Raw genomic sequence first — 18,062 nt, forward strand, 5'->3', positions numbered from 1 at the left:
ACTCCCTGCAGACCACGCTGCCTGTATAGAATATACTAGTACCGACACTAATCCCCTACACGCTGCAGGTCATGCAGGCCACTGCAGAGCCACGACAAAACCTGACCCGTCAGATCCTGGCGACTGCAAATGCTCCCTGCCCATCGCGGGACATTGGTGGATCACGGGATCGCGAGCTACATACTGTACCTCCGACATCAACTTACAGAGATTGGATGCCACACAGGCATAGTAACTTATATGTATGTGCAGTATTGACTCGTCACACTTTGATTGAACCAACTAGGATCCTAGGAATATAGTACACTACTATGTACCGTATGAAGTTTTTGCATGGCATGTGATTGATAAACCGTAAATCCCCCTTCGCCACGCGAAGTTATACTTTTTTATGCTTTCATGCTTCTCTCGTTTTCTCGTGGCCGCCACGTTGCTGACCGCCCCAAAAGGGGTTTACAGTGCATATACTATGTACAGTAGGGGTCGTACAGCAGCGGTGGAACATTCATTTGGGGCATCTGGAGGCTCAAATTTACGAGGTGATATGTAGCATCATCCAATAATTATCAGTCCAATTTACCTCAAGTCATAGTCCCAATCCTTTCGGGATTGATAATTCGGAACCGGCACAATTCAATGAATTTTTCGGCATTCAGCTCTTCTATCACTTCGATATCTTCTACTCAAAAATGGGGCCTACACTCCGCTAGACCTTTCAATCTGTATCAGACAATGCAGGAGAATCTCAGCCTGACAAAGAACTGGTTCTTGGCAGGTTCCCATTAAAGTTATGAGACCGTCCACAGCGGTTCCACCGAGGGGCGATATTAGCATCATCCTAGTTAAGAGGCGCGTTTCATTTCTACCCTAACAAAGAAAAGGATGGCTCGTGTTGTAAACCGGCCGGTTTCACCCTTTCTTTAGCGGGGCATCCTTCAATTCGGGAGCTTCTCTCCGTTCCTTACCCGAATCAGGAGGGATAGCTTCCGATGATATCTCCAGTCTTGGCTGGATACAGCTCGCTTTGATTCCGCTCAGCGAGCGACCGGGTCAGCAGTGAATGTACACCTAATAGTAGGTTGGTATTGCCGATCCACATCTAGAACTCGTCTCGGCCTTGTGGACAAAGGGCCCAGTTGGTCGTGTTTATCCTTGCCACCGGCATCTTTGCGGCCCCTCCCTTTTCCGTCCAGGGCTATATGTTCCACTGATCTTCCATCTGTACTAGGGCTTCGTGCAGCGGTGGGTGGAATTACTCCGTCTATTCTGACACAAAGAATATGTGGCCAAGGAGTTGAGCATACGTTGATTTCATTATCTTTTACAGTCTACCTTCCTGTGCATACAGTATAGGATGCAGTACTTCGTATGTGCGGAGTACTCCGTTCTCCTCGCCTAAATCGTCTTATACGAGCCCCAGGGCTTTCAAGATATGAGTCTGTACGAACTGGACTCTGACGGGTGGGCCCTTGCGTTTCCACTACAAGTACCTGACGCGGACGCTCGGGCTTCACTGGATATTTCTAGTTATTTATACTTACTGTTTGCGATTCGGAGCGATATCTAAGTAGGGATTTGTTACCCGATCAAGGCTACCATAGAATTCTTTAACCAAGACTTACGTTCGTCTTAGCTAGAAGGGTGCCAGGACTTGACCTTGAACTAATAATCCAAATTACGAACTTGAAATCTAAACAGAAAGTCAGCTTACTAAATAAACATAAAAACTACATTAACTACTATATGCTCCATGAAACTATCATCTGTCGAGCTCTCAACGCCAGACGCAGAAAATCTTCTCCCCCAAGGTTCTGTCAAACTCTCCCCTGTCAAGTCCTGTTCCAAGTGCGCTTCTTCTAATATCAGTAAATCCACTCTCTTGATGGTGGGCATGATCCAGAATTTCCTTATTTGCGGCCAGTCTAGCCTCGTAGGCCACAGAGTAGTCATCCGATCTCAGTGGCTGGAAATTAGATAGATCAGCTAGTAAATGTAGACATCGAGCATGTTCTATCTGCATCTCATCCTTGTATATTCGCGTAATGCGCAATGCATCCAAGACATACGTTCTAATCACAGATTAGCATAACGTACGGAGTAGAGAATGTGAAATTCCTTGTAAAATTAGGGCCTTGGATTTTTCTGGTTCTAACATTCTCAATTCGCACTCCGCCAAGCGATATAAATACGAAGCATGAAGCTGCGAGAAAATTTGCACAGATTTTTTCAGCACGCAGTCACGCGCAACCAGCAATTTTCGCTTTGCGTCAGCAAAATTCCTTTCTTGCATTCGAAGCTTCGCAGCACGGAAATTCACGCTGGGGTGATATACTCTTAACAGACTAATAAGACTGAGATTTATGGAAGACTTACACTTCAATTGTTTCCAATTCTTCCGGATCGGCAGGATTTGCCTACTTGATGTCGTCGAGTGCTGACTCTAGAAGTGCCTTTGCCTTTCCTTGATCGTTAGATAATAACCAAGCGCAGCCTTCCAGTGATTTCATATTAGGGGGGCAATGGGATAGTCTCTCTAGGTGTTCGGTGAGACAGAAACATTCATCCCACAGGTGTTGTTGCATTGCCCTATCCATGAAAGACCATTCGTGTAGTCCCCTTTTGTGATATATGACATTGCTATGAGATAACTCGCTCCTTGGTAAGGCGGTACACTTGGGAAGGCTATCGTATTGGAAATTTCGCGCAGTCTTATTGCAGAATCTAATGCGTTCTGACCTTCGCCACGCTGAGCGAACACCCTCCATTCCAAGTAGTATGTGCTATGTTTAATATCAGAGCCCTCTTGACCGGAGGGTGGTGTCCCAGTTGCTGCTCTGATAGCAGATACTGTCTTAAGAACATCCTCAAGGCGACCTTGATTGAGCAGAAATCTGGAACATAGAATGTCAGCATTTGAAAATAGGCACTAGTATCAGACTGTGGTTATGATTCGAAGGTGAAACGCACTTTGCATTCAAAACTAAAAGATGACAAAGCTCGAGAGAGCCAGGAAGTTGTGGATATACAGGACGTAAAGCATTGAGTAAATCTACAAGCTTAGAAACGTGAGGCGACCATGCGGAGACAACAACTTGATCCTGCACGGTAAACTGGTCGAAGTGAACATGGATTTGGTTGTGAAGGATTCCGAAGAGTAACTTTTTAGTTCTCTCTAAGCCAACCATTGCTCCGCCTGGACCAATTCGTTTGAGGAAGTTCTCTTGTGTACAACTTGGGACTCCAATGAAACCGGTGTCCTTCTGATAGCAAATGAGATACAAACTTGCAAGCTGATCAAGAGCTGTTTCCAATCTATTAGAGTGTAAATCCTGTTAGCACTAGTAGTCACGTACTATTTGTAGGAGCCGAAGCTAGAACTTACTCGACGTAATTCAAACACCACTGCATATCCGTGGGTAGAGATGTAGCTTTGAAAATATCTCGAGGAATTCGGACATCATCATTTCGACATGACAAGACAGAAAGAATATCATTGCAATGGCAACTTACCGTGTCGGAGGCCAATCGCCAGACTGGCATCGGGCTATTGCTATTGCCATGCCACGACGCGAAGCTAGTCCACATTGCATCTATGGTATACATTTTGCGACCGATTACTACCCCGGTCATTAACAGATAGTGATTCTGAGAAAAGGGTCACTCGAAAATTGACATCATCTTCACATTCTCCTCTTCAAAAAATATGATTCTGACCCCGGTGGGAGATGATAGGGGATCCTAAGACGATCTTCAATCACCTCTTGGACATCAAACGGCTCAGGAATTTGTGCCACATTGAAAACGTTTTCTCTCTTGATCGTAGGCAATTTGCCCTGATTGGTCATCGAAACTGTCATATCAGTAGTGGCTGTGATGATTGCTCGACCGTTGCTCGTCTCATCCGGCCAGTATTCCTCGATTGAATCGAGGCTCTTCAAATTGGCATAGATGATCAACCAGGGGATCTCTGAATATGAGGTTAAAAATAGGACTTGGCAAATTTTCAAGACCAGTAACCTGTTGTTTCAAGCCAATCTAAAACTAGGTCCCGATTCGTATCATGATCTCGTACATCATAGCTGGGGAGTTCCAATTTCTCAGCAATGCTGCCGAAGCTTCGCCTAATATCTCCTGTCGTGGAACAATCGACCCAAAGTAAGATATTAACTCCCTTTCGAACACATCTTGACACAGCGTGATGAATTGCTACGGTAGACTTCCCCGCCGCCGGCGAGACGAGGACTACGGCACGGAATGGATCATCCATCGATTCTTTCACGGTTGAAAGGCTCGTCAGTCGTATGGTGATTATAGTTTTTAGGAGGGCACATGAACAGTGGCCTGCCAGTTTGATATCGAGGACCTGCCGGGTACTCGAGAACTGGGGGGGGGCTGGTAAATCCCATCCTGTGTATCGCCGTGAACTGGCAATCACAGAGCTAACACCCCTCACGACATTAAGGAAAGATTCTTCGTCGCTCATATTGATCAATTGAAGCAGGCTCGAGGATGTAAGACCTATGTGGGATCTTTTCATTCGAACCTTTTGGGGCGGATACCCCTTTTGTTTATCTAGTCCTCGTGATCCGGCTTTGATTATAGTCTAGAATGCGTCAAAGGACTCGTCACAACTCCCTCGTGCCTATCTTTGAAAGAAGCCTCAATTGAAAATTATCGTGGAATACTCGAAACAAAGAAAAATGGATGGAAGAAGTTCAGTATTACCAATGGGACTGTATCCTTAGAAGAGCCTCGAGAGATTCAAAGAAAAAGTCATCGTATCGAGCCACATCTGTATATCAGCCAAAACTTTGAGATTGAAATCCTAGTAGGGTAATTACTCTAGGTAAATTACTTTCGCCGTTCAGTCACGGGGTTGCTCCTGCCGCGAGTGTCGACTCCTTCAACTTCACTTGATCACCTCACATTTCACATCTCGCCATGAATATCCTGCTGTCTTCCCAGAAAATACGAGCTATCTTGCACAATGGAGAGTGAGAGTATTGTTCATGTAGGGCAGGACGTTCCATCATATGAAACTCAACTTTCGAAGTCAGCCATCACTACCGAGGGCAAACCGCCTGTATTGCTTGTGCATCGAGTTCCGAGTGCCAACATTGATATGACAAGCTTTTCCTTCGCAAAGCCAATTCCACGTCAGATTGGCTTTTCTTCGCGTGGTATTGCAAAGCAAGGAACCATTGATCAGTCTGTGCTTGACGTTTCAGGCAAAGGGAATGCCGTGCCAATAGAACCTGTGGTCTTCGATGGCCTTGCCCAGAAGTATGTATCATTATGCTAGATATCTGAAATCGCAGTGCCCACTGACTTCCTGTGGCAACAATAGGCCAGCTAACCGTCATGAAGACAGTGACCAGTGCATGTTGCAAGCTGATCGTACAATGCACCCGTGCTCCCCAAACCGAACGGACCATTCAAAGTCTGTATCTGGCTCTGGACTTAACACCCTTGCAGATATTATGAAAAGCAATGGGGCTGTTTCCAAAGGGAGTAAAGGTCATATTTCACCAGTCCACAAAGTCCAACGTACTCGACAAAGCCTGCGCTCGAGTGGAAGTTCTGGGGTGAAGAAAGCTCGCCGGGAGAGACGAACCCCGCAAATGAGCGAGGAAAGGATTTTCGAACTTCTTATTGCAAAGATCAGAATGCGGGAAGAGAAAGAAACTGCAATTGCAGACATGCAGCAGCAACTGGATAGCGACAATAAGCAACTCAAAACGGAGAACCAAGGTCTTCTAGACCATATCACAATGTACGAGGAGCAGCTTGAGACTCTGAGAAAGCAACAAACATCACGCGAGTGCCAACTGAAAAGCTGGAAGGAACGGATGCTTAAATTCAAACAAATCGTCAACGAGCTGGGTCACGACTTTGAAGTGCTCCGGAATGACGCAGATAAGCAAAAGGAAGCAACAAGCTCCCTACAAAATGAGCGGGATGAGTTGACTAGCTCTATCAATGATATCAAACTTCATATAGCACGTGCAGATGGAACAATCGAGGATCAACGAATCAAAATTTCCGGATACGAGAGAAAGGTATGTGAACTCGAACAAGCCCTTGTTTCTTGCCGAGCAAGACTAGAGGAGAGTCTTGTGGCACTTCTAGAGGAGAAAAAACGAGCCAGCTCTCTCGAGGTTTATATTCAGAACTATTCTCGCAGCCAAATCAGACAGGTGAATATGCTCAGAAAAGACCACGCAGGCATGTTTGGAAAGCTCGGCCAAGAACTTGAGAATATCCACGAAGCATCTACAACTACTAGAGATACAATTCTATCGGAAATAAGGGCTACTTTTGAAGAATCCCGCTTTTTATTCGAGGAGCTGAGAGAACGACGCTCAACTGAAGCCAGGGATGTGCAGGATTTCACAAACACCGTTCATGATATCGCTGTGCGGTAAGTTCTTGATGAAGATCCATGAGCTGCTTCATGTCTCGTTATCTGCTAACTTTCAGGGCAGAATTGACGTGTTGGCAACGCACCTCACTTCCGATGTGGAGTTAGCTACTGAGGCCAATCTCGAAGCTTCTCGGAAAATCGAAGAAAACACTAAAGCTATAGAATGCACGCTTGGCTCAGAGTCAATTTTTTGCAGACAGCTCGATTCCTGCAAGGACTCCCATGAGTCTTTCGGTGCCAAAATGGGAGATGTTTCGCCTATATTGGATGATCTTGGCACCTCTGTGAAGTCGTTGAAAGCTAGTGGAGATTATCTTGTACATGAGCTGAAGGGACTCAGTGCGAGCTTGCGTGAGTTTCAAAGTTCTAATCAAAGCCCACGGCTTGAACTGGAATTATCTAACAAGCTGGCTGAGAATGCCAACCTCGAACTTCGCGTTCAGAAATTCCAAATGGAGGTTGTTTCTCTGCGTGAAAGCTTGAATGAGCGAGAAGCCGAAAATCAAGGCCTTAAAAAGTTAATTGAGGAACTGCGTGCAAAGGACCAGGTCATGAAGCAACGTGGTTTGGAGCTAGAATCGGAAAACACGTCTCTTCGAGAGCATGCAAGTTCGTCTGAAGAGAAAACGCGAGAGATGGTTGAAGAACAAAAGCTTAGCACTAAAGAAGAGATGAAGCTTTATTACAACGAGCAGATCGAAATGTTGCAAAAAGAAAAGCAGAAGCTCGAGGACACATCCGGGGAACTGATTGGTCAATTACAACAGGTTCAAGACTCTTTGGTAAGTATCAAAGTCAGCGTGGAAGACATATTGCTGATGAAAGTTGACTTGAAGGCATGCGCACAAAAAATGATCGATAATCAGCGTGAAGAGCGTGCAGATATGGTAGGCCACCGGAATACTTCTTGGCTCCTCAGAGCTTAATTTATCAAATAGCTCCGCGAATCAGACCAAAAAATCCAGGAATTGACGAAGACGAAATGTGAAATTGAGGCTAGGATGACTGGTCAAGCTGAGGCGATACAGCGGTACCAGGAATTGGAGGCTGCCTCTTGCTCGGAGAGAAATGACTTGCAAGAAAATCTTAGGCAGGCCCATGAACAGATCCATGAGCTGGAGCAGGAGAAATGCCCTGCCACTGTGAATGAGTCGTCAGACAAGCCGCAGCTGGGTAGCATCGTCCCCTTTTCAGCAATCAAGAGCAGAATGCCCTCAGACCGAGCCATTCCATCCTACTATGATTCAGGTGACTTTGCGATGCTGTTCATGTCGGATGACCTGTGCCCTTCGTCGCCGTTCAATGTGGATAGTACGAAACAACCAAGTGCAAAGCCGGACGAGAATCTAAAGGATGAGCGGGATCTGAAGCTTGCTGGTCATGAGGCAACGAGCGTATCCAGCCCCTCCCCAGGACAGACCCCAATACAGAACCAGTCTTCAGTGCAATCTCTCGGGAAACGCAAGGCAGTCAACTTCAACTCACAGCCACAATGCAAAAAGTATACGAGAACGCCTAGTGCTAAGTCAGTCAAGTCGCTTCTGAGTCAGACACAGAATGATCCAGACGAACGCCCAAATAATGTGACACGGCATGTCCAGAAATGGACTTACAGCAAAATTCACAGCTCAGGCACTGAGATTCGGCGTCAGGAGCCTGCCCGACTACCTCAGTTGTCCACCGTGGGGCGACGGACGAGTCCCAAAGGGCTGGTATCAGCTACGAGTGGAAACAATGTGCCTAAACGTACGAATGGTCGTGGCTGGGGAAAGCGAAACACAAGGGGTGAGTCAAACCTAGTCAATATGCTCAGCTATCGGACCGTTATCTAACGTGGGGAGCCAAACCGGACAGGAGAGCGATACAGTGCTCGATTCGGCCAGGAAGATTGATTCAGAGGAGAAGAAATGATTCACCGAGTCAACAAGGCAAATCACTTTGCCAACTTCAGCCTTCAATATATACCTTCTTAAGATGCAGATGTTAGCCTTGGATTTATCCCAGCTTAAATGTTGAACCAGAGCCGATTATATCTTTTCCGAATATATCCTATAGTTACAGCTCAACAGGGAACCACTTTTATATCGGACGCGCAAGAAATATGTATGGTAGCGGAATTGATTTTTATCTTCAGTTGTTAAACCCCAAAGCTATTACGCTTGTAAACGCCGAACATGATGCTCCATCAGAAGGAAGTTACTCGTGGAGCAGTTTGGGCCAACAGAGAGTAAAAAGCTCTCCGCGGTCCACCTGTCAACACTTCCAGGATATAATGTACACAAAAAAAGGTTATACAGCCCGTTGGCCTCCTCCTCACAACCACCTATGATTTCGATCGAGCCACACAGTATTTTCGTTCTGTCTAGAGTATGGAGTACCCCGGGCAGAAGTTTTGACATTCGAGGTTGTCGCTCATCAGACAGACATGCGCCTTTCAATAACCGAACGGAATGACGACGGATCGACTCGAACAGATATGCAAGCGGTTAGATGCGATATGGGTGACGAGGACGGGATATTAATAGGTTGGAAAGAAAGATTGTCGAATTTATTTGGCCTTGCCGCCCTTGGTCGCCTCAAGGAAAAGGACCTTCTTCTTCACAACGGGGTCGTACTTGAGCATGGAGAGGGGACGATGCACACGCGGGCGAATCATTGTACGATAATAGCCCGTCATGGCCATGGAAATGAGCCGGACGGCAATGGTGCGAGACTTCGCTGTAAAGAGAAATCATGTTAGCGGTTGTCGGAGATCTCGGGGATGAAAGTCCTGGTGTCATTGTGCTGCAGCGCAGTTGTGCACAAGGGCAGGAAATAACTCCTGGATAATTTGAGTGACAAAATTGATGATTGTATGTGACACACCTTTCTTGGCCATTTTGTTCGACGTCTGGGGAAAGTTGATCGATGCTGCGATACGATGGAAATTCGAAGTCGGCGTTGGCAGAATCGCGGAGATCACGTGGTATGCTTAGTCACCTTATGGGCTAGTCTATTCTGGGAATAGCCTTGTTTGATTGCGAAGTATACAGATCGTGCAGGAATGGTAAATAATTATCAGAACAGTAACATATTTTGGCGAGACTGAAATCAATTCAATGTTGTCTTATAATTGACGGGAGCTTTGGATTGCTATGTGCAGATAGCAAACAATCAGCTGCTTTTTCCCTTTATTATTTGGCTTTATGTTTGAGTCATGCTGATAAAGGCATGTATAACGTTTATAAAATCTATATGATTGGGGCAACCCTGATGCACCAAAGGTTTCATTTTATGTCCGAAAGTCTCTCCAGGAGCCCTAATAGACCTCAAAGTCATCCACACTCTCCAAATGCTCGGCATCGCCGGCGTCGAAAAGATGCTGCTGTTCAAGCTGTCTAATCAACTGTACACTCTTTTCGCTTCTTGGCTCAATTCGAAAATCGAACTTGGTGGGATAAGTCAAGAACCCCGGTTTTGGTATGGCTTTTACTTCAATTTTGTTCCCATCGCTGTCAACGGCTTTGCGGAAATTAAAGACAGCCAACGACTGCACAATGCTCAGGTAGATACTGTTGTCCGCGAAAAACCGACCAGGACAAATCCTGCGGCCATATCCAAATGTTTCTGTTTTTGGGTCTGGCTCATTTCGTGGTTCGAGGAAACGGTCAGGATCAAATGATTCAGGATCTGAGTATACCCCAGGGTCATGCAAGAACCACCAGACTGCAGCGATGAGACTCGCACCTTTAGGAATGTGCATTCCATTGTACTCAATATCTTCGGTGGCTGTATGAGGAAATCCCATATGCGACACAGGCCACCATCGCAGAATCTCTTTTACCAGAGCATTGATATATGTCAGCTGATTACGGTCTTGAAAGCTGGGAAGACGGCCTACGCCAACCACACGGTCGATTTCCTCTTGAGCCTTCCGCTGAACATTTGGGTACATGACCATAGCTAGCGTGAAAGTTGTAAGGGAGATAACTGTCGTATCTGAACCAGCTCCATATAGACTTGCGGCAGTCCAAAGGATAGCTTGCTCGTCCTCATGGCTTAAAGTGGTACCATTCTCTCCCTTAAAGTTCTTGATAAGCTTGGAAACGTATGATGGCTGAAAATGCGAGGCATTCATTCGTTTCTGAACAAATCGGTACGGAATATAGGCGGTTGCCTGGATTGTCTTTCGCCATTTCCGGGCTTTTTCTTTGAATTTCACACCTGGAAACCATCCCGGAAGATATTGCAAAGCAGGAAAGATATCTACTCCCCAAGCCATTGGAACAGAGGCAAGAGAGAATTCAGCCATCATTTGCTCTGTCAGGTTTACTAAAGGATCAGATTTTGAGGGCTCAACAGTGTAATCATATGCCATCTTCAACACAGTCGCTCCGGCAGTGCTGTTTCATGTCATGCTTATCAGTGAACGTTTCCTTGCTTCTAAGGGAAATTAAACCCACGTTTTGAGATGCTCCAGCCATCTCTCCGGGCCGTTCAGCGCTCTCACGAGCTGCCGCTTAAGTTCAAACTCCTGCACATATCGAAAAGTTGCCACAGCTGCCGCCGTGCCCAACTCCTGATGTAGAAACTTGCGGCTGCGGCGGAAGGTCGAGTCGTAAGGCTGGCAAACAACGGTGGACTCATAGCCACACAGCTTATTCGCCATTATCATGGTCGGCCGTCCGGAAGTCTTTTTGGAGGCCTTCTCCAGTAAATCATGCGCCGCCTGTTTATCGTGAATCATCACAAGTGTTGAACCCAACACTGTCACGGAACTTACACCCCCATAGCGGTCCTTGTGTTTTAACCAATGCTGATATTCCGGAGTACCATCAGGGGGAAAATCTTTGATATTTCCTACTATTGGATAAGGCTTGGGTCCTGGGGGTAATTTGTTTTGACTTGTTTGGGTTGATCGTTGGTATATCCAGTATCCAACGATGATGGTGATACCCAATACTACCAAGACCACGTTCGCCATGCTGATTAGCAATGGACCTTCCAGGTCAATTCGAGTGATGACACTGAAGATATCTTGTTTTCCCTCAAAATGACGGGTGAAAATGAAGACGGTGCGGTAGATTTCGCGCTAATTTGTTCCGGATTCCGTTAATATCCCGACTGAATGGTACAAGTAACTCTATGCCGAGGCGCTTGCAAAGTGTATAACTTGAACCTGGCGTAGCTACCTCCACTGCAACTTCACCATCCATGAAGAGATACTGTCAGAGTGATAATCGTGTATAGAATGACAAAAGTACCATTTCGCAGGGATAATTCTAACGACCGACTTTGCTTCACCTTCAAACAGAGCAGAGTTTCGCCCCCCCACACATGCTGCTCGTTGATGTGGGCTGTGGAGCATCGCGGGAAATGATTGTCGGTCAAAACCATTGTGCTGGGTCCGCTAGAACAATGGCTTTGTCTCCAGCTCTCTTTGTATGGCTCGTAAGAGAGACCCTTGGGCCTTCCAGCTCCAGAATGAGCTCATCTTGCGCCTGAAGTCTCCGTGCTCTCCCGCTTAAACACAGCAGGACAGTGCTAAGTGTATCTCGAAGCTGCTCATGGCGCAATTCGCTTAGCTTGAACTCTGACCGGCTGTCAACCTTCTATCATAATGAGCTTTCATAGTCTCTGAGTGAAGGTCTGTTCTCTTTTTTGGTTTTCCAGTTGGTATTGGTTCGAAGGGCCTCCTTGGTCACGGTGCTGGGACATGTTGATGGTGCGGGTAGGCCGAGACGAAGGTTCGTCAGGGAAGAAAGGCTGTTCATGCGAAGGGAAACTATTGGACAAACCACATATTTGCGTTTTGCTTGCGCAGATCGGTGACTATGTGTTTCGTTCTTCAATGAGTGAAGAATCGAGATTCGATTCGTCAACGAGATATTTCTGTCTCGAATGATGTCGGTCGCATATCTTCTATGCGAAAAATCTCCTTATCAACACCAGACACTCTGGGTGGTGGCATCACGACTTTCTAGGTAATATGGACCGGAGGATGAACTACAGAGGGAACTTCGGAGATGTATACACAGTATACGACTCTATTATGTACCAGCTATTAAGCCGACCACCTATTTCAATCCTAGGAGAACTCTCAGTCCATACTATGTGAGTAGATACCACAATGTAAAAGGTAAAATGAGACTACTGATACATGTGCCGGTGCTGGGACTAACTAACCACGTAGCTCGGTGGCTCAATGAGCTATTACCCCAGCGTTGCTAGCTCAAGGTTGGATGGCCCAATCTCGAGAAGTTCACGGTCAATGGACTTCGTAGTAAGGGCCTGGTATACGTGATCAACCATATATTGCGCCGATAGGTCGTAACTCTGAATAGAGCCGTGGAGAATGACTTCTAAGCAAAATCTAGAATGACTTCAGCCGGTGCTGTCGATAGCAAAGTTCCAACTTTGTTATATGACCCTGAGAATATAGAACCTCGCCAACTGATTATAAAACCACATGGTGCATAAATATAAGAGACTGCTTCAATTATTATTTACGGACACATAGTGTGGCATTGCTGACTGTATCATCGACTTGTTCTCCTATTTATATCCTGTTCATAATAAACTAATGCAAGAGATTGCTACTTTTAGTCGCAGGTGACTTCGGAATCCACTTTCAATTCATGAATTTCTAAAGTTCGAGTGGGATGATTCTGTATCTAGTTTGCGGCTTGCTGAGGGGCTGAAACGGGGTCTTTGGCACGATGTAACCAAAAGACCCTTGATATGTTCTCGGTTAAGGTCAAAATGCGATTTCATTTAATATTTGCAGTCAATGCTTTTTCCTCATTGATATACGCTGTTCAATTCGATTACTGGACGACTTTGTGTTTTGTTGCCCTATAACTTAAAAAAAAAAAAACCATGTCACGATGACCAATAGATTCGCGGTCGTAGCATTTTTTTTTCTCGCCAGGCTTCACAGAATTATCTTATAGTTAGCGCCGGATGAACTGATGAAACTAAACTCCACTAAATGCTTACTTACGTCCAAGAGACCAATCACCTGGGAACTTTCTCGATATAGTCCGTCTCACTTACCACTCCCCCCCCCTGCTATGCCTGGAAATGTACCTAATAAATAGCTTTGTGGAGCTGTAGTAGTTGGACTGCAGGGACGAGGGTATAAAACGAAGGACTTGGACATCAAACCTGCCGATCAGAAAGGCATCGGTTTCACTTTATTGACTGGGTACAGTGTGTCACAAAATTTTCACAAATGGCTTTGAGCAAGATGAAGTTATTTCCCCTAGCTTGTCTAGCATTGGCTAGTCCGGTATTTTCACAAAGCGTGGATGGATCCAAATACGATAACCCAACTGCTGGACCCCCAGCAAGTTATTTTGCTGCTGCCACCACTGTTCCTGTTGCAGCACTGCAGAGCGCAGCTGTGAAAGCCAGTACAGCTGCGAAAGATGCTACTTATCCCATAAATTCCGACAGTGGTGCCAAGCGAGTTACCATTCATAGTGATTGGACTAAGTTCAGCGAGGTAAAGCATTGATTTATTTCATATGGCTATTGCTTGAGACTGATGTTCTATGTTATATTATAGGGTGCAGCATTCGTTTGGGTTGCCGATATGGATGTAGATTGTGATGGCATCGACTACAAATGCAAGGTTGGTGTCGTTTTGTTCGATCGAAACCTCAGAGAATAATGCTTATTGTATCGAATAGGGGAATCAAGATGGACAGTCCCAGACCAACTTTGGTGCTCTTGCGGCATATGAAGTTCCATTCATTGTCATCCCTGATACTTTCGGAACCACTTATCAGAGTGTTCTCCCCGGTAATAATGTTGCTGCCGTGATTTGGTTTGTAAACAGAACCCCTGCATTCCATAATTGATGTGCTAAGAGTTTACTAGCGGTAACAAAATGTTCTACGGAATTTATGGCGACTCTGATGGTGACGACCCTGAAGTTATTGGGGAAGCGTCTTGGTTAATGGCACGAACTTGTTTCCCCAATGATGACCTCAATGGAAATAAAGGCCATGTAAATGCCGATGTTACTTGTAAGTTCAGAGCTATTACCATAAGTTCAAGAGTTAACGCCTGTAAAGATATCTTGTTCACTGGCAAGGACGCGGTACTCCCAAGCAGCGCTCTCAACAAGAATTACGTGACCAACTTCAGCACCCTGCGCTCGATGGGAGACAAGCTAATTACTGCACTGGCGAAGAATTTGAATCTTGGCTCTGGTGGTTCAACCACCACCACATCCTCCGGATCCCAACCTACTGGCTCATGCTCATGGCCTGGCCATTGTGCCGGTAAAGAGGACTCTGTCTCATTTTTCATATACGCTGCTAACTAATTGACCAATCTAATAGGTGCTTCTTGCTCTACTGCTGATGATTGCTCGGACGAGCTAGTCTGCAAGAGTAGCAAATGTAGCTCAGGTTCCGACAGCGGTTCAACTTGCTCCTGGATCGGTCACTGTGCGGGTAGGAGAACAATCATCTTGAAGGTGTTTGCTCAAGGGCTGACATTATTTTTGACTAGGCGCGTCTTGCTCTTCTAATGATGACTGTTCGGATGCCTTGTTTTGTTCGAATGGGAAATGCACAAGCTCTTAGGTGTAAGCAGGAACATTCTATTCAACCCTAAGTATTATGACCTGGAGGTTATAATCATACTTCAAGCTGAGTGATGTTGGTATTTATCTGAAGGTTTCTCAAGTGCCCAATCAATTTGAAGTCCACAAAAGTTTAACTAAGTCTATTTGCTGGATTCAAATACCTGCTTATTTGTATAGTTCTCGGTAAAAAATACTTACCACTACTAGCTGTAACTAGCAACCATTGAGGCGCTGTGGCCTGTGTTGCTTTCTCTTGGAATTGACGACTTCAATTCAGATTCTTTCAGTAAAAAGACTCTCGCTGGATTTTGATAATTTCGAGCATCCCCCAATGTGAGACATCTCATTAGAGGCCCTCTATCGTATATTTTGTCCGTATGAAAATTCCAGGCGACCCGCGTTAACAAGTAAAAAGGGAAGCCTTGCAGGATTTCAAAATAGGATCAACAAATCTACCAGTTTACCTGGCCAGCTTTGTATCTATCGTGAGCGAGCACCTAGAACATGATTATTTGTCGGATCGACCGAAAGTTTTGCGCTGCGATGCGATCGGCTATTTCTGCAAAGTCCCGCGTGGAGAGTGAGGCTGTTCGTGTTTGTGGAGCCCAGACTCTCTTTGCTTTTTCTTTCTTGCTTTCAAAGTCGGTGAGAGTCCTCAACGGGGCTGACACTGAGAGGCGCAGTGACACAGCTGAAGAGACAGAGACGAAAGCCCGCTAGAGTTCCTACCTCTCACACTTAGCTGAGTGTACACTAACAATCGCCCCAAGTTATCGTGGCGCTAGGGCTCATTCGATCTGGGGGAGACTGGGCTTCATTCACTTCCTCATGATGCAGAAGACACCTGAAAACGTCAGTTTGAAGCGACAAGGGCATTTCCGCGTCGAGCCGAGCGTATAAGATATAATACCATGTCCATGGATGTGGTTTGGATGGAAAATATTATATCTGGTCCACTTTACTATTTAAAGTTCTTTCAGGCTCTTCTAACCACAATTTTAATCTTCAGACTCCATTTGATGGTTGCTAAGGTCTTCTTTATCCTCAGCAAGACAATATTCTTTTAATCATTCACAAATGAATTCAGTTCAATTCAGCGAGCTCCTCGGAGAAGACTATATTCTTCGACAGCGAAGAGATACCAAACGTGTCCCCATCAGAAAACGTATTATTATCTGTTGTGATGGTACATGGCAGTCAGCGGTCTCTGGGAAGAGGAATGTTCCATCCAATGTCACTCGACTCTGCCGTTCTATGAATAGCGTTGGGACTGATGAGAATGGCGACGAATGGCAGCAAATTGTATGGTATGACTCTGGAGTCGGTACAACTTCTCTTGCTCTGGGTGATACTATTCAAGGTGCTATTGGAGTTGGGTTGGAAGGAAATGTTATTGAGGCCTACAATTTCTGCGTTCTGAACTATAACCCCGGAGATAAAATCATGTGCTTCGGATTCTCTCGCGGTGCTTATACTGCTCGAACAATTGCTGGTCTGATATCCGATATTGGAATTTGTCACAAGAGAGATCTCAATAAGTTTCCAGATCTTTGGGCCGTTTACAAAAAGATTGAGCCAGGCAAACGTTTCCATCGCAGTGAAGAGTGGTTCGACTGGAGGTGGGGGAAAGCAGATGAGAATCAAGGCGCAAAGGGTCCGTTCATTTATGAGAAACCCCCGCAGGGTGATTGGGCCCAAGATGGTTCTAGAGAAGTGGAAGTTGTCGGTGTTTATGATACCGTTGGGTCTTTGGGGATCCCAGAGGTATTAGGTGTCAAGTTGCCATCTAGTGATGGCTGGCATAATGTTGGACTTTCACCCAGTAAGATCACCGATAGAGCATCGATTATAGGAACTCACTAACCCGAAATCTAGATATCAAGAATGCATTTCAGGCGTTAGCTTTGGATGAACATCGGAATGCCTTTTCCCCAGCTGTCTGGTATCTACCCAATGAGACTGCCACGCCTGAAGAAGTTGAAACCAGGAAGCAAGAGGAGATCCTTGCAGAGAAAAATTACTGGAGAACTTTACAGCAAGCGAAAGATCTGAAAGCCTCTGGAAAAGCAACTGATCAGGACGTCAATGACGCTGCCCGTGAAGTGAACAAAGCTGCTAGAGCGTGGAACAAATCATCCCGCAGACGAGTCAAGTTCCAAAATAGACTTGAATTGCACCCAAGCCTTAAGCAAGTCTGGTTTCCAGGTTATCATATCAACATTGGCGGGGGCTCCAACGGAACCCTTGAGAATAAGGGGGACATGGAAGAAATGTCCAATATTGTGTTCTCTTGGATGTTGGATCAGATCGACGAGTTTCTATCTGTGGATGAAAGTTTCATCATCAACGAGCAGAACGAGCGTGAGAAGAAGTTTAAAGAGTTAAACCAGATACTTGAAAGTTGGGACGCAAAGATCACAACGCAAGCATCGGAGCCATGGACTGACTGGTTGCGGCGACATGTCAAAACAGCTGCTTCAGTTGTCACGCGCCCTCTGGAACCAGTTCAGGAGCCAGCTTACAAAAAGCGTCGTGTATATGAATGGGGACTTGGGGAGCTGGAAGACAGCTTCACTGCGATGTACTGGCTTAACGGATCAAAGAAGCGTACTCCAGGTGAATACGCCATTGCAGAGGATGGGAATCCCCTTGGCGATACATTCGAATTCATTCACCCAGTTGTCAACTTCAGAGTTACACAATTCGAAAAGATGAACCGGGAAGACAGGTCGCATCCTCTTTATAAGCCAATTGAAACAAGTCCGCAAATGAGATACTCTCGTCGAAAAGTTGTTGACGCCCAAGGAACTGCGCGTTTCGAATATGAAATTGGCTCCGCCAATCGACCTCTACCTGAATGGAAGCTGGGTGGTCTGGATTCGTATGAACGACTTTCTATTGCAGGAGAGGCAGCTTACGACTACGTGGATGTTCTGGATGAGCAATTGGGAACCGGCGTCCGGACCGTTCGTCGTCCCCCTGGTCCTCATGACGAGGAAGTAATTGAAAAAGCTTTGTAGATCACTTCTCGCGCAAAGCACGGTGTAGGATTTAATTATC

The 18,062-nt window shown here is 45.8% G+C and overlaps 6 protein-coding genes across 6 annotated transcripts; 3 read left to right on the top strand and 3 right to left on the bottom strand.

The window, feature by feature from the left end:
- Positions 1 to 2,533: 2,533 nt before the first annotated feature.
- On the bottom strand, positions 2,534 to 4,483 carry N7469_010284 (NB-ARC and TPR domain-containing protein; the record flags this gene model as incomplete). Its single annotated transcript, XM_056649189.1, has 5 exons — positions 2,534 to 2,891; positions 2,968 to 3,260; positions 3,511 to 3,645; positions 3,759 to 3,967; positions 4,018 to 4,483. 5 exons carry the CDS (start codon positions 4,481 to 4,483, stop codon positions 2,534 to 2,536), a joined length of 1,461 nt encoding a protein of 486 aa, XP_056496320.1.
- Positions 4,484 to 4,987: 504 nt separating this feature from the next.
- N7469_010285 (uncharacterized protein) lies at positions 4,988 to 8,256 on the top strand (the record flags this gene model as incomplete). Its single annotated transcript, XM_056649190.1, has 4 exons — positions 4,988 to 5,283; positions 5,372 to 6,421; positions 6,486 to 7,311; positions 7,363 to 8,256. 4 exons carry the CDS (start codon positions 4,988 to 4,990, stop codon positions 8,254 to 8,256), a joined length of 3,066 nt encoding a protein of 1,021 aa, XP_056496321.1.
- A 709-nt stretch (positions 8,257 to 8,965) lies between these two features.
- N7469_010286 (mitochondrial 54S ribosomal protein bL33m) lies at positions 8,966 to 9,328 on the bottom strand. The gene is made up of 2 exons (XM_056649191.1): positions 9,290 to 9,328; positions 8,966 to 9,142 (listed from the first exon to the last, which is right to left on the bottom strand). Exons 1-2 carry the CDS (start codon positions 9,300 to 9,302, stop codon positions 8,973 to 8,975), a joined length of 183 nt encoding a protein of 60 aa, XP_056496322.1. The 5' UTR covers positions 9,303 to 9,328; the 3' UTR covers positions 8,966 to 8,972.
- A 394-nt stretch (positions 9,329 to 9,722) lies between these two features.
- Positions 9,723 to 11,387, bottom strand: N7469_010287 (cytochrome P450; the record flags this gene model as incomplete). The annotated part of the gene is made up of 2 exons (XM_056649192.1): positions 9,723 to 10,806; positions 10,867 to 11,387. 2 exons carry the CDS (start codon positions 11,385 to 11,387, stop codon positions 9,723 to 9,725), a joined length of 1,605 nt encoding a protein of 534 aa, XP_056496323.1.
- Positions 11,388 to 13,637: 2,250 nt separating this feature from the next.
- Positions 13,638 to 15,000, top strand: N7469_010288 (glycoside hydrolase family 75 protein; the record flags this gene model as incomplete). The annotated part of the gene is made up of 7 exons (XM_056649193.1): positions 13,638 to 13,910; positions 13,974 to 14,039; positions 14,098 to 14,234; positions 14,288 to 14,436; positions 14,485 to 14,694; positions 14,755 to 14,868; positions 14,927 to 15,000. 7 exons carry the CDS (start codon positions 13,638 to 13,640, stop codon positions 14,998 to 15,000), a joined length of 1,023 nt encoding a protein of 340 aa, XP_056496324.1.
- Positions 15,001 to 16,079: 1,079 nt separating this feature from the next.
- On the top strand, positions 16,080 to 18,022 carry N7469_010289 (T6SS phospholipase effector Tle1-like catalytic domain-containing protein; the record flags this gene model as incomplete). Its single annotated transcript, XM_056649194.1, has 2 exons — positions 16,080 to 16,824; positions 16,878 to 18,022. The coding sequence occupies 2 exons, from the start codon at positions 16,080 to 16,082 to the stop codon at positions 18,020 to 18,022; spliced, it is 1,890 nt and encodes a 629-aa protein (XP_056496325.1).
- Between the last annotated feature and the right edge of the window lie 40 nt (positions 18,023 to 18,062).

The sequence above is a fragment of the Penicillium citrinum genome (genome assembly GCF_028827155.1).
Source record: "Penicillium citrinum strain IBT 23319 chromosome Unknown utg000009l:1.0-4274883.0:1.0-4276374.0, whole genome shotgun sequence".
Lineage (NCBI taxonomy): Eukaryota > Fungi > Ascomycota > Eurotiomycetes > Eurotiales > Aspergillaceae > Penicillium > Penicillium citrinum.